Source organism: Ranitomeya imitator, chromosome 4 (genome assembly GCF_032444005.1).
Source record: "Ranitomeya imitator isolate aRanImi1 chromosome 4, aRanImi1.pri, whole genome shotgun sequence".
Classification (NCBI taxonomy): Eukaryota; Metazoa; Chordata; class Amphibia; order Anura; family Dendrobatidae; genus Ranitomeya; species Ranitomeya imitator.
The window spans coordinates 432,254,377-432,269,914 of record NC_091285.1 but is presented as its reverse complement, the minus strand read 5'-3'; the positions used below and the strand labels follow the sequence as shown (position 1 = coordinate 432,269,914).

Sequence of the window (15,538 nt, the reverse complement as noted above, 5' to 3'; positions counted from 1 at the left end):
TGCTGCTCTTAGATGAGGTAGCAAAACCCTGGTGACAGATTCCCTTTAATTATTATTGATGTGTTTGGATAAACTAACAAGAAGGTTTACTATTCAATTTAAGCTAAGGTCAGAAGAGGGTATGAAAAAAATCAAAAGATATTCATCCAGAAATCTAGGACTATTTTCACCCGTTTTGTCATTCATCCATGCGCCATCTGTTTGTCTGTAGTTTGTGTCCATGTGACATCCATATTTATAAGTCAACTATTGATTTCAACTCAGACAGCACGTGTCCATATTATACACCTGTCTGAATGAGCACTAAAGGTAAAAGTGGATGCTCAAAATCTTTTCCTTTGACCGGCTTTAGAGTCTCAAGTGCACATTGGAAATGGAAATCACACTGGCAAAACATTACTAACAATTGATGGCCATTTGAAATGCAAGCTCTTTTCATGTAATTTTATAAAAAGTCTTCTTTTTATGTCCATTTTTGAGAAAGTTTGATGTAATGTTTCAGTCTCTGCACAGTTTTTCTCTCATTTTCTGACACTTACCTGAATAGTGATGTCATAATTCTTCTCCACTAAGGTGCTTTCATTTTTGGTCCCAAAAGTGATAAGGTTTTGGATTTTGATAATGCAGGTTTTTCCTGACTCAAAGATTGGTTCCAACCCATAAATCACCTTCACCCTGCAGGACTTCCTCAGAAATCCCTTTCCAGCATGCGGATCTTCCATAACTATCCTTCCAAAAAACTTGTCTCCCCAGTAGCCAGAGTCAGCTAACCCTTTTGCAAAAACCATTGGTGTCATCTCAATTTCTTCTCCAACTGAGAAAATAGAGAAAGTGAAATTCATTGAAGCAGTGAAGAAAGTATAGAACTACAGTGGGGCAAAAAAGTATTTAGTCAGTCAGCAATAGTGCAAGTTCCACCACTTAAAAAGATGAGAGGCGTCTGTAATTTACATCATAGGTAGACCTCAACTATGGGAGACAAACTGAGAAATAAAAATCCAGAAAATCACATTGTCTGTTTTTTTAACAATTTATTTGCATATTATGGTGGAAAATAAGTATTTGGTCAGAAACAAACAATCAAGATTTCTGGCTCTCACAGACCTGTAATTTCTTCTTTAAGAGTCTCCTCTTTCCTCCACTCATTACCTGTAGTAATGGCACCTGTTTAAACTTGTTATCAGTATAAAAAGACACCTGTGCACACCCTCAAACAGTCTGACTCCAAACTCCACTATGGTGAAGACCAAAGAGCTGTCAAAGGACACCAGAAACAAAATTGTAGCCCTGCACCAGGCTGGGAAGACTGAATCTGCAATAGCCAACCAGCTTGGAGTGAAGAAATCAACAGTGGGAGCAATAATTAGAAAATGGAAGACATACAAGACCACTGATAATCTCCCTCGATCTGGGGCTCCACGCAAAATCCCACCCCGTGGGGTCAGAATGATCACAAGAACGGTGAGCAAAAATCCCAGAACCACGCGTGGGGACCTATTGAATGAACTGCAGAGAGCTGGGACCAATGTAACAAGGCCTACCATAAGTAACACACTACGCCACCATGGACTCAGATCCTGCAGTGCCAGACGTGTCCCAATGCTTAAACCAGTACATGTCCGGGCCCGTCTGAAGTTTGCTAGAGAGCATTTGGATGATCCAGAGGAGTTTTGGGAGAATGTCCTATGGTCTGATGAAACCAAACTGGAACTGTTTGGTAGAAACACAACTTGTCGTGTTTGGAGGAAAAAGAATACTGAGTTGCATCCATCAAACACCATACCTACTGTAAAGCAAGGTGGTGGAAACATCATGCTTTGGGGCTGTTTCTCTGCAAAGGGGCCAGGACGACTGATCCGGGTACATGAAAGAATGAATGGGGCCATGTATCGTGAGATTTTGAGTGCAAACCTCCTTCCATCAGCAAGGGCATTGAAGATGAAACGTGGCTGGGTCTTTCAACATGACAATGATCCAAAGCACACCGCCAGGGCAACGAAGGAGTGGCTTCGTAAGAAGCATTTCAAGGTCCTGGAGTGGCCTAGCCAGTCTCCAGATCTCAACCCTATAGAAAACCTTTGGAGGGAGTTGAAAGTCCGTGTTGCCAAGCGAAAAGCCAAAAACATCACTGCTCTAGAGGAGATCTGCATGGAGGAATGGGCCAACATACCAACAACAGTGTGTGGCAATCTTGTGAAGACTTACAGAAAACGTTTGACCTCTGTCATTGCCAACAAAGGATATATTACAAAGTATTGAGATGAAATTTTGTTTCTGACCAAATACTTATTTTCCACCATAATATGCAAATAAAATGTTAAAAAAACAGACAATGTGATTTTCTGGATTTTTTTTTCTCAGTTTGTCTCCCATAGTTGAGGTCTACCTATGATGTAAATTACAGACGCCTCTCATCTTTTTAAGTGGTGGAACTTGCACTATTGCTAACTGACTAAATACTTTTTTGCCCCACTGTATGTAGCTTGTCCTGCTGTATCTACAGAAAACACATTTTGGGGGCTATCTTCACAATTGGGTTAGGATCACTAAAATGAGCCTATGTCAAATATTCCATCTTTTTGTATAATCAAAATGATTGACACCAGGTGAAAACCAACTGACCTCCATTACAAGTCAGTAAGGTCCGTCATATTCTGCTGGGAGCCATGGTATGACAAATTCTTCACGTAGCAATGAGCAAAGCCCAAAATGGAAATAATACTCAAAGCACGCAAACAAATGCGAGTAGTATCCAGCAAATAACACCAAATAGTGACAGTATACTGTATATCACAAATAAAAAACAAAAATCCTCATATTTATTTACTATCTCCAGACATAGTTTTGCTTCCTTTGGTTAAATACTGCAGCTCTCATATATTACCTTCAACTTCCTCTTTAGAAATGAATCCAGCCAAAACTGTAATATAAGCAAAAACACTAATTAACATATTAATAAATGAATGAAAGGCTTTGAATCAAAGTTACTATTGCAAATAATACATATATGCTAGCCACCTTAGGGAGAGACCCAAGTTGGGCTAAATATAGCGGGACGAAAGAGACCGAAAAGCCCTCTACTTAAAGGAAATACATAGTGGATGCTTTCCTGAAACGGAAAGTACTTGCAAGCAGCATGATACAAAGAATAGCAGGTTTACCCAGAATCCTTTGCAGTAGGCGGAGCTATGCAAATCATCTCTTTCCACCCCAGTCTAATCCACAGCGCTTGGAACCGCCAAGCGTGCAATGCTGCGGATTAGTTTCTAAATTTACACAGCCAACCAATTCCTACCTGTGGACACGTGTTTCGGGCTTTAGGCCCTCATCAGCACAGGGCTGGAATTGGTTGGCTGTATGGAGTGGGGCTCGGTGAGCAAGCGATACATATATGCTAGCCACCTTAGGGAGAGACCCAAGTTGGGCTAAATAGTCTCTCCCTAAGGTGGCTAGCATATATGTATCGCTTGCTCACCGAGCCCCACTCCATACAGCCAACCAATTCCAGCCCTGTGCTGATGAGGGCCTAAAGCCCGAAACACGTGTCCACAGGTAGGAATTGGTTGGCTGTGTAAATTTAGAAACTAATCCGCAGCATTGCACGCTTGGCGGTTCCAAGCGCTGTGGATTAGACTGGGGTGGAAAGAGATGATTTGCATAGCTCCGCCTATTGCAAAGGATTCTGGGTAAACCTGCTATTCTTTGTATCATGCTGCTTGCAAGTACTTTCCGTTTCAGGAAAGCATCCACTATGTATTGCAAATAAACCATTCTGAAAATAGTTGCGCTCAATGAATATACAAGCCACAGCTTTACATGTACAGCTATATTTTAAGACCTTTCATATTTTCTTATTAATCTATATATCAGCATCTAGATTTGCCTTTTGCTTATGCGGAAAAAATAAAGATGCCGGAGTGATTTTTATTTGATTCAAAGCTGTTTCCACAATACTCCAAGCCACGGCCATAGGAAGAATACCTAATACTTAATTTTCAATAAAAAAGGAAGACAACATTTCCATCATATTCACATTTTAGGAAACACTTGCCTTTATTTTCTGGACTGCCTTTCCAATGCTGCTGATCGACCACAAATATCCAATGCAAAAAAAGAAGTGGACAGACACATCCAATAATAAAAAAAATCTTCAAGCTTTATTCCAAATACATATCTTTAAAAATTCATACAAGGATGATGTGGTACATGAACTGCTCTGACGCGTTTCTGGCACCTACTGCTCTATAACTAAGGGCACAGAAGGCGCCAGAAACTAGTCAGAGCAGTTCCTGTACCACATCATCATTATATGGATTTTTAAGGATATGTATTTGGAATAAAGCTTGAAGATTTTTTTATTTTTGGATGTGCCTGTCCACCTCTTTTTTTTACATTCAATACTTAATTTTATATATTTGAATGTTATTTTATATGCAATAAACAAATGGGAAATAAATGTGTTTTACATATATAAATGCAATGTAAAATAAGTGGTAAGTAGTTGAATGCTTTAAATTATTCCTTGTTATATTTTCTACCTTATTATATATGTCTCTAAAATGTTTGTCTTCTTTTAACATCTTACACCATCTTACATTACTGATTAAATTTGCTGATGACACAAAGCTAGGAGGGATAGCTAATACTAGAGAAGAGAGAGAGATGATTCAAAAGGATATAAATAAACTGGAGCAGTGGGCAGCAACTAACAGAATGGTTTTTAACAGGGAAAAATGCAAAGTACTACATCTGGGCAATAAAAATGAAAAAACATATACAGAATGGGAGGAATAGGGCTAAGCAACAGCACTTGTGAAAAAGACTTGGGTATACTAATAGATCACAGACTGAACAGGAGTCAACAGTGTGATGCAGCAAAAAAGGCAAATGCAATTCTGCGATGTATTAACATAAGCATACTGTCTAGATCATTATCCCCCTCTACTCCTCTTTGGTCAGACCTCATCTGGAATACTATGTCAAGTTTTGGGCACCACATTTTAAAAAAGACATCAACAAACTGGAGCAAGTTCAGAGAAGAGCGACCAGAATGGTGACCGGTCTGCAAACCATTAAATGTAAAGAAAAGGGAGCAGCATCCAGTCCAGGTGAAAAAAAGTATAGCGTCTTTATTTTGCCATCAAAATCATACAACGTTTCGACCAAACATGATCTTTGTCAAGCGTATACTTAACAAAGACCATGTTTGGTCGAAACGTTGTATGATTTTGATGGCAAAATAAGCTATACTTTTTTTCACCTGGACTGGATACTGTTTGCTTTTCTTTACTTGTGAGCACTTATCCAATTGGATCAATGTATCTTTGAGCGTGCATCCTGATCATCTGATGTGCCGTCAGTTGCTGTTTTCTATACATTACCTGGTCTGCAAACCATGTCCTATGAGGAACGTTTACAGGATTTGGGAATGTTTAGCTTGCAAAAAAGAAGACTTAATAGCTGTCTGCAAATATCTCAATGTAAAAGAAGTTTACATTTTAAATTGAGTTTTGGAAGTGATGGACTCCCTTTAAGGGCTCATTCAAATGTCATGTTTTTTACATACAAGTTCAAACTTGCATATTCAAGTCTATAGGTCCATGAAGAAATCAGACAGCATTCGTATGCCATCTGTGTGTTGTCTGTTTTTCACGGACTGTTTGATATGAGAAGCTTGAGAAACATTGAGCATTTTTATTTTTACATCTGAACAAAAAAACTGATCAAACCCTGATAGTAAAAACTAACATAGTGACTAAACTCTGCTGAAACCCAAATAAGAAAGTCACTGACATCTGAATGAGTCCTGAGGCTTGTGGTTTATTGATTCTTTTCCTGGTACCTGCGTTTAAGGTAAATGGCCATCCCTAGAGAGTCCCCTCCCTCATAAAGCCACACCATTGAACTGCAAAGCGAAGAAATGTCCCTAAAGGTGTGTGTTAATCAGAGCAACAGCACAGTCCTAGGACATAATATGGTAGAGTTACTAAAATGGTCTTAGATTTAGACAATGTGAACGTAGACTTGACAGTCCGAAAATGCACCAAATTTATCACAATGGTTCATACTGTTTGATACATTTTGTGCATCTTTAGTCCAGTCTACGTTTACAAGTCCTATTATTTGGGTTACTTTGTGCCAACAATTTGTGATAAAATGTTGTGCTCCTTTTGCATACAGCCTCACATAATGTGGTAAGTCTTGCCCTTTTTTCACAAAGTCATGTCCCACTCACTGTTGAGCAATACACTGTCTTACACATAATAAATGTGGCGCACGGTTTGTAAGCCAGAATCCTGTCATATTTAGAATATTCCCCTGGTTAGACTTGTTTACCAGTCGGAGTCCAACTACAGTACAGTGGTCCTGATTATACCTCCTGGACAGGTGGGGCGCTGTTCGTAGAAAAGTTCAAAAGGAGCCTTGCCACCTCATTTCATTCTAGAATCAATGTATATAATGGCAGCTGTCATATGTACCTCGAAAAGATAGCCAGTAGGGTGGTGAAACTTGAGTTCTGTGTAGAAGAAGAATCTATGTTTTTTTATGTGATGTGTACATTTTAAAGATACTTTGTAAGCATAATAAATAGTATATTTTCTGCACATAATAGAAATGCTCCCTAATTAGTAATAAGTTGTTTTCTATTTTACATATACTGTATGTGATTATAGAATCCAATAGAGAATTTGATTTGTTATGTTTCTTTCTGGATTAGAATAGCAATAAAATTCAATTTGATGAGTTGGACGTAGTAATGATTGTTTTAAGCCTGCTGAGTAAAGGTACCGTCACACATAGCGACGCTGCAGCGATACCGACAACGATCCAGATCGCTGCAGCGTCGCTGTTTGGTCGCTGGAGAGCTGTCACACAGACAGCTCTCCAGCGACCAACGATCCCGAGGTCCCCGGTAACCAGGGTAAACATCGGGTAACTAAGCGCAGGGCCGAGCTTAGTAACCCGATGTTTACCCTGGTTACCATCCTAAAAAGTAAAAAAACAAACGCTACATACTTACCTACCGCTGTCTGTCCTCGGCGCTCTGCTTCTCTGGTCTGGCTGTGAGCGCCGGGCAGCCAGAAAGCAGAGCGGTGACGTCACCGCTCTGCTTTCCGGCTGACCGACGCTCACAGCCAGAGCAGGAGGAGTGCAGAGCACAGCGCTGGAGGACAGAAGGCTGTAGGTAAGTATGTACTATTTGTTTTTTTACTTTTAGGATGGTAACCAGGGTAAACATCGGGTTACTAAGCGCGGCCCTGCGCTTAGTTACCCGATGTTTACCCTGGTTACCAGCAAAGACATCGCTGAATCGGTGTCACACACGCCGATTCAGCGATGTCTGCGGGGAGTCCAGCGACGAAATAAAGTTCTGGACTTTCTTCCCCGACCAGCGATCTCCCAGCAGGGGCCTGATCGCTGCTGCCTGTCACACTGGACGATATCGCTAGCGAGGACGCTGCAACGTCACGGATCGCTAGCGATATCGTCTAGTGTGACAGTACCTTAAGACACATTTTGGAAATCCATCAAAATGGTTTTTGCCCAGTAGATGTCACTTCTGCTTCATATTTCTTTCCAATATGATAATTTATCTACAAGACACACATTTGTAGCTATGTGGATGACTCTTAGGCCATGTTCACACAATCCTTTTTTTAATGCGGAACCGCCGCGATTTTGCCGCTGCGGGTCCGCAGCTGTTTTCCATGCAGGGTACATTACAATGTACCCTATGGAAAACAGGAACTGCTGTGCCCACATTGCAGAAAATCCCGAAAAAATCCGCACTGAATAGCTGCGGTAAAAAAGAAGTACCATGTCACTTCTTTTTGCGGAACTGCAGCGGTTCTGCACCCATTGACCTCCATTGTGAGGTCAAAACCGCAGTAAAACCCGCAGACAAAAAAAATATCTGCGGGTTTTCTGCGGTTTGTGGTGCAGAACCGCTGCAGCAGGAAGTGCGTGGGCGGAGTGTGGCTGCCCCCCCGTGCCCCAATCCCACCCCACCATGCTCCGATGCCACCCCCCCGTGCTCCGACGCTTCCCCCGTGCCCTAATCTCCCCCCTTATACTTACCGGGCCTCCCGGTGTCCGTCCGGCCGTCTTCTCCCTGGGCGCCGCCATCTTCCAAAATGGCGGGCGCATGCGCAGTGCGCCCGCCGAATCTGCCGGCCGGCAGATTCGTTCCAGGCACATTTTGATCACTGTGATAACCTCACAGTGATCAAAATAAAAAAAAGGTAAATGCCCCCCCCCTTTATCATCCCCATAGGTAGTAACAATAATAAAATAAAGATTTTTTTTTTTCCCCCACTACAGTTAGAATTAGGGGTAGGGGTAGGGTTAGGGGTAGGGTTAGGGGTAGGGTTAGGGGTAGGGTTAGGGTTAGGGTATTTTCAGCCATTTTAACCCTAAAAAAACTTCCTAGAAAACACACAGACTCTGCAGAGAAAACTGCATAAAAAACTGCACTAAAAACAGCATCAAAAAACGCATCAAAAAACGCACCAAAAAGCACCAAAAAACGCACCTGCGTTTTCTGCCAAGAGCTGCGGTTTTTAGTGCAGAAAAAACAGCAGGGAAATCAGGAACGTGTGAACATGGCCTTATACTACAGTTAGGGCCAGAAATATTTGGACAGTGACACAAGTTTTGTTATTTTAGCTGTTTACAAAAACATGTTCAGAAATACAATTATATATATAATATGGGCTGAAAGTGCACACTCCCAGCTGCAATATGATAGTTTCCACATCCAAATCGGAGAAAGGGTTTAGGAATCATAGCTCTGTAATGCATAGCGTCCTCTTTTTCAAGGGATCAAAAGTAATTGGACAATGGACTCTAAGGGCTGCAATTAACTCTGAAGGCGTCTCCCTCGTTAACTTGTAATCAATGAAGTAGTTAAAAGGTCAGGGGTGGATTCCAGGTGTGTGGTTTTGCATTTGGAAGCTGTTGCTGTGAGCAGACAACATGCGGTCAAAGGAACTCTCAATTGAGGTGAAGCAGAACATCCTGAGGCTGAAAAAAAAGAAAAAATCCATCAGAGAGATAGCAGACATGCTTGGAGTAGCAAAATCAACAGTTGGGTACATTCTGAGAAAAAAGGAATTGACTGGTGAGCTTGGGAACTCAAAAAGGCCTGGGCGTCCACGGATGACAACAGTGGTGGATGATCGCCGCATACTTAATTTGGTGAAGAAGAACCCGTTCACAACATCAACTGAAGTCCAGAACACTCTCAGTGAAGTAGGTGTATCTGTCTCTAAGTCAACAGTAAAGAGAAGACTCCATGACAGTAAATACAAAGGGTTCACATCTAGATGCAAACCATTCATCAATACCAAAAATAGACAGGCCAGAGTTAAATTTGCAGAAAAACACCTCAAGAAGCCAGCTCAGTTCTGGAAAAGTATTCTATGGACAGATGAGACAAAGATCAACCTGTACCAGAATGATGGGAAGAAAAAAGTTTGGAGAAGAAAGGGAACGGCACATGATCCAAGGCACACCACATCCTCTGTAAAACATGGTGGAGGCAACGTGATGGCATGGGCATGCATGGCTTTCAATGGCACTGGGTCACTTGTGTTTATTGATGACATAAGAGCAGACAAGAGTAGCCGGATGAATTCTGAAGTGTACCGGGATATACTTTCAGCCCAGATTCAGCCAAATGCTGCAAAGTTGATTGGACGGCGCTTCATAGTACAGATGGACAATGACCCCAAGCATACATCCAAAGCTACCCAGGAGTTCATGAGCGCCAAAAAGTGGAACATTCTGCAATGGCCAAGTCAATCTCCAGATCTAAACCCAATTGAGCATGCATTTCACTTGCTCAAATCCAGACTTAAGACGGAAAGACCCACAAACAAGCAAGACCTGAAGGCTGCGGCTGTAAAGGCCTGGCAAAGCATTAAGAAGGAGGAAACCCAGCGTTTGGTGATGTCCATGGGTTCCAGACTTAAGGCAGTGATTGCCTCCAAAGGATTTGCAACAAAATATTGAAAATAAAAATATTTTGTTTGGGTTATGTTTATTTGTCCAATTACTTTTGACCTCCTAAAATGTGGAGTGTTTGTAAAGAAATGTGTACAATTCCTACATTTTCTATCAGATATTTTTGTTCAACCCTTCAAATTAAACGTTACAATCTGCACTTGAATTCTGTTGTAGAGGTTTCATTTCAAATCCAATGTGGTGGCATGCAGAGCCCAACTCGCGAAAATTGTGTCACTGTCCAAATATTTCTGGCCCTAACTGTATATATTTTTTTCTTTTCCATTTTTTAGTAAAGCAAGTCGCTCTAATATCTGGAACAGATGGGTTATACTGGTTAGTGTACTTAACGTTTATATGAGATGATAGAAATCATGTTTACCAGTTTTTACCTGAAATTGGGACCACCTTATTGTTTATAGGGGTGACTTTCTGAAATTTTGTATGATGAGATTATTATATATTCCCTTGTACTATTGATTTCTTCAATGTATGTTGAAAGACATTTGCCATTTAACAGTGAATCTGTCAGTGACCTTGTCTTACAAATGGGTTTCAAGCCCTTATTACCCTTCTTAGAACCTGGGGCGTATCTGGGGCATGGGGTGGGGTATGCCAGGTATTTGCAGCCCAAGGTGTCTTTCAGGTAGCTGCATTTTGCCACAACTCTGGGAGTCAAGTGGGAGTCAGCCATTTTCTGAGCTGGCTGTTAAGCTGACAGCCAGCTTAGAAAAAATTTAACACCATCTCCTAGCTTTCAATTATACTCGCTCATTAAAGCACAAGTATAATTGAGGCCCAGACCTCCGGCACTTCAAGGTTGGGGAGATATCAGCAGCATGATCATGCCAACTGATCAAGCTGCTAACGTCACAGCTCTGCTGCGTAACAGGCGGACAACGGCAAGGAAAACATTCAAATCGAGCAAAAGACAGGAGTTCTGTTGGAGGGAATGTGAGAAGACAATAGTATGGGGAGGAGAGGGGGTGGATGGGTGAGGAGACAACAGTAGAGTGTAAATGTGTGAGTAGACAACAGTATGGAAGGGAGTGGGTAAATCTGTCAGGAAATGACAATATCTGGGTGAGTGGGTAAATGTGAGAGGAGACAACAGTATGGGTGGAAGTGGGTAAATGTTAGGAGACAACAGTATCAGGAGAATGTGTAAATGTGAGGGGAGATGACAGCATGGACGATGAGTAAATGTGTAAGGAGATGACAATGTGGAGGGAATGGGTAAACATGTGAGGAGACAACAGCATGGGGAGTAGTAGATAAATGTGTGATGAGAGTGGGTAAATGTGTGAGGAGACAGTCAATATCCTTTGCCGCATAGCTGACAAAAGTTGGTATGGTAAGCCCTCCAATGGAGGTGAAGAAAACTAAGTTTTAATGGGGAATCTTGAGAGGGAAAGTACATATGGGAGGAGTTTGAGAAGGTAGTATGAAGAGGGTAAAATGCATGAGGAGACAGTATGGTGGGAGGGGAGAATGTGTGAAGAAACTGTAGCTGGAGCAGAGTGGAATGTGTACAAAGACTGTATGGGGACAGGGGAAAATGTGAGGAGACAGTATAGAGAGTAGAGAGAATGGGTACTTTTGGGGCAGTATAGATAGGTGGAAGCATAGGTGGACAATGAGAGGGCACAGTATGGAGGAGACAGTATGCAAAAGTACAGAAGGGGGAGTGTAAAGAGGGGACACAATATAGAGACTGCACAGCATAAGAGGGACACGGTGTGAGGGGACAGTGTGAAGAAGGGGCCCATTATGGAAAGAAAAGTGTGGACCATAAGAGGGAGTCATATTTTATGCAGGGAGCACAGCAAGTGGCAATTATTTATGGGCATAGCGTATGGCAGAAATGTTTATTTATTCAGGAGCATTACAATACAATACAGTTGTTTATGAGGCTGAGCTGAAATTATGATTGATCACTGAACAAAGCTTGTTAATGTACTCATGTACTAATGGTGATTCTGGTGTTGTATTTATGTACTGATGGGTTTTTTGTGATGCATTCATGTACTGATGGTGGTTCTTGTGCTGTATTCATGTACTGATGGTAGTTCTGGTGATGTATTGGTGGTGTATTGATGATGTATTCATGTACTGATAGTGATTCTGGTGATATATTTCTGTACTAATGGTGGTTCTGCTGATGTATTCATATACTGATGTAGCTCTGGTGATACAGTATATTCCTGTACTGATGGGGGTTGTGATACTGTATTCCTATACTGATGGTGGCTTTGGTGATGTATTTCTGCACTGATGGTGATTCTTGTGATGTATTCCTGTACAGTTGGTGGCTCTGGTTCTGTATTTTTGTACTGCTGGTTGTTTTGGCTATGTATTTGTGTACTCATGGTGGTTCTGGTGCTGTTTTCCTGTGCTGTTATAAGTTTTGGTTCCGTACACATGTAAAAATCCATAACTTGTAAGATTACGTGATACATGGCCAAGTTAATAAAGTATTGTGCTATTTGACAAGTTAAGGGTTACTACATTTGTATTTATCACAACTAATCTCACATAATTATATGCGAGAAGAAGAAGAGATCCCAAATGACATTTAAAACCAATATTAATTGAGAAATGTTAAAAATAACATGATAAAAAAACAAAGAATACCGTAGGGGACACCTAAGTACAAAGATATATATATATATATATATATATATATATATATACAGTACAGACCAAACGTTTGGACACACCTTCTCATTTAAAGATTTTTCTGTATTTTCATGACTATGAAAATTGTACATTCACACTGAAGGCATCAAAACTATGAATTAACACATGTGGAATTATACACTTAACAAAAAAGTGTGAAACAACTGAAATTATGTCTTATATTCTAGGTTCTTCAAAGTAACCACCTTTTGCTTTGATGACTGCTTTGCACACTCTTGGCATTCTCTTGATGAGCTTCAAGAGGTAGTTACCGGGAATGGTTTTTACTTCACATGTGTGCCCTGTCAGGTTTAACAAATGGGATTTCTTGCCTTATAAATGGTGTTGGGACCATCAATTGTGTTGTGCAGAAGTCTGGTGGATACACAGCTGATCCTATTGAATAGACTGTTAGAATTTGTATTATGGCAAGAAAAAAGTAGATAAGTAAAGAAAAACAAGTGGCCATCGTTACTTTAAGAAATTAGGGTCAGTCAGTCCGAAAAATTGGGAAACTTTGAAAGTGTCCCCAAGTGCAGTGGCAAAAACCATCTAGTGCTACAAAGAAACTGGCTTACATGAGGACCGCACCAGGAAAGGAAGACCAAGAGTCACCTCTGCTTCTGAGGATAAGTTTAACCGTGTCACCAGCCTCAGAAATCACAAGTTAACAGGAGCTCAGATTAGAGAGCAGGTCAATGCCACACAGAGTTCTAGCAGCAGACACATCTCTGCAACAACTGTTAAGAGGAAACTTTGTGCAGCAGGCCTTCATGGTAAAATAGCTGCTAGGAAACCATTGCTAAGGACAGGCAACAAGCAAAAGAGACTTGTTTGGGCTAAAGAACACAAGGAATGGACATTAAACGAGTGGAAATCTGTGCTTTGGTCTGATGAGTCCAAATTTGAGATTTTTTGTTCCAACTAGGGTTGAGCGAAACGGGTCGTTCATTTTCAAAAGTCGCCGACTTTTGGCAAAGTCGGGTTTCATGAAACCCGATCCGACCCCTGTGCGGGGTCGGCCATGCGGTACGCGACTTTCGCGCCGAAGTCGCGTTTCAATGACGCGAAAAGCGCCATTTCTCAGCCAATGAAGGTAAACGCAGAGTGTGGGCAGCGTGATGACATAGGTCCTGGTCCCCACCATCTTAGAGAAGGGCATTGCAGTGATTGGCTTGCTGTCCGCGGCGTCACAGGGGCTATAAAGGGGCGTTCCCGCCGACCGCCATGTTACTGCTGCTGATCTGAGCTTAGGGAGAGGTTGCTGCCGCTTCGTCAGAAGCAGGGATAGCGTTAGGCAGGGTCCATTAACCACCAAACCGCTTGTGCTGTAGCGATTTCCACAGCCCAACACCACCTTCGGTGTGCAGGAACAGTGGAAGCTACATTTTTTTTTTTCCTCAGCGCTGTAGCTCATTGGGCTGCCCTAGAAGGCTCCCTGATAGCTGCATTGCTGTGTGTACGCCGCTGTGCAAACCAACTGCTTTTTTCAAAGCACAAATCCTCTTGTTCCTTCCTTTCTGCACAGCTATCTTGTTTGTTTGTCCACACTTTTTATTTAATTTGTGCATCAGTCCACTCCTTATTGCTGCCTGCCATACCTGGCTGAGATTACTGCAGGGAGATAGTAATTGAAGGACAGTTCCTTTTTTTTTTTTTTGTGGGAGATTAAGATTGGCATTTCTGCTAGAGTGCCATCCCTGTCTGTGTCATCTCTCACTCAGTGGGCCATAGAAAGCCTATTTATTTTTTTGCTTGATTTGGGTTCTAAAATCTACCTGAAAAAATCACTACATCAATCAGTGGGAGAAAAATATTGGCCTCAGGGCTTGTGTGCCACTCCTTACTCCTGTGTGTGCCATCTCTCACTCAGTGGGCCATAGAAAGCCTATTTATTTTTTTGCTTGATTTGGGTTCCAAAATCTACCTGAAAAAATCACTACATCAATCAGTGGGAGAAAAATATTGGCCTCAGGGCTTGTGTGCCACTCCTGACTCCTGTGTGTGCCATCTCTCACTCAGTGGGCCATAGAAAGCCTATTAATTTTTTTGCTTGATTTGGGTTCTAAATTCTACCTGAAAAAATCAATAAATCAATCAGTGGGAGATTAATATTGGCCTTTGGGCTTGTGTGCCAGTCCTAAGCGTGCCATCTCTCTCTCTCAGATAGTGGGCCATAGAAAGCCTATTTATTATTTTTTTATTGGGTTTATAAATTTTCCCTGGAAAAAAAAAAAAAAAAGTGGGAGATTAATATTGGCCTCTGGGCTTGTGTGCCAGTCCTGAGCGTGCCATCTCTCTCACAAATAGTGGGCTATAGAAAGCCTATTTATTTTTTTGGTTGATTTGGGTTCTAAATTCTACCTGAAAAAATCAATAAATCAATCAGTGGGAGATTAATATTGGCCTTTGGGCTTGTGTGCCAGTCCTAAGCGTGCCATCTCTCTCTCTCAGATAGTGGGCCATAGAAAGCCTATTTATTATTTTTTTTATTGGGTTTATAAATTTTCCCTGGAAAAAAAAAAAAGTGGGAGATTAATATTGGCCTCTGGGCTTGTGTGCCAGTCCTGAGCGTGCCATCTCTCTCTCACAAATAGTGGGCCATAGAAAGCCTATTTATTTTTTTGGTTGATTTGGGAACTAAATTCTACCTGAAAAAATCAATAAATCAATCAGTGGGAGATAAATATTGGCCTCTGGGCTTGTGTGCCACTCCTGACTCCTGTGTGCGTCCTCTCTCACTCAGTGGGCCCTACAAAGCCTATTTTTTTTTATTTGTTTTCTAAATTCTCCCTGAAACAATCATTTTATTTTATTTGGTTTCTAAATTATCCCTGAAAAAAATCATTTTTTT

General features: G+C 41.4%; 1 protein-coding gene across 1 annotated transcript in view; it reads right to left on the bottom strand.

Annotated features, from left to right (window-relative positions):
* ALPK3 (alpha kinase 3) overlaps positions 1-15,538 on the bottom strand; it is a 183,402-nt gene that overhangs the window by 9,580 nt on the left and 158,284 nt on the right. Inside the window, exons 10-11 of the mRNA XM_069765556.1 lie at positions 2,885-2,920; positions 540-814 (exon numbers count right to left, since the gene is read on the bottom strand). Coding sequence (XP_069621657.1) covers positions 540-814; positions 2,885-2,920 — 311 coding nt within the window. The remainder of the gene's footprint in view (positions 1-539; positions 815-2,884; positions 2,921-15,538) is intronic.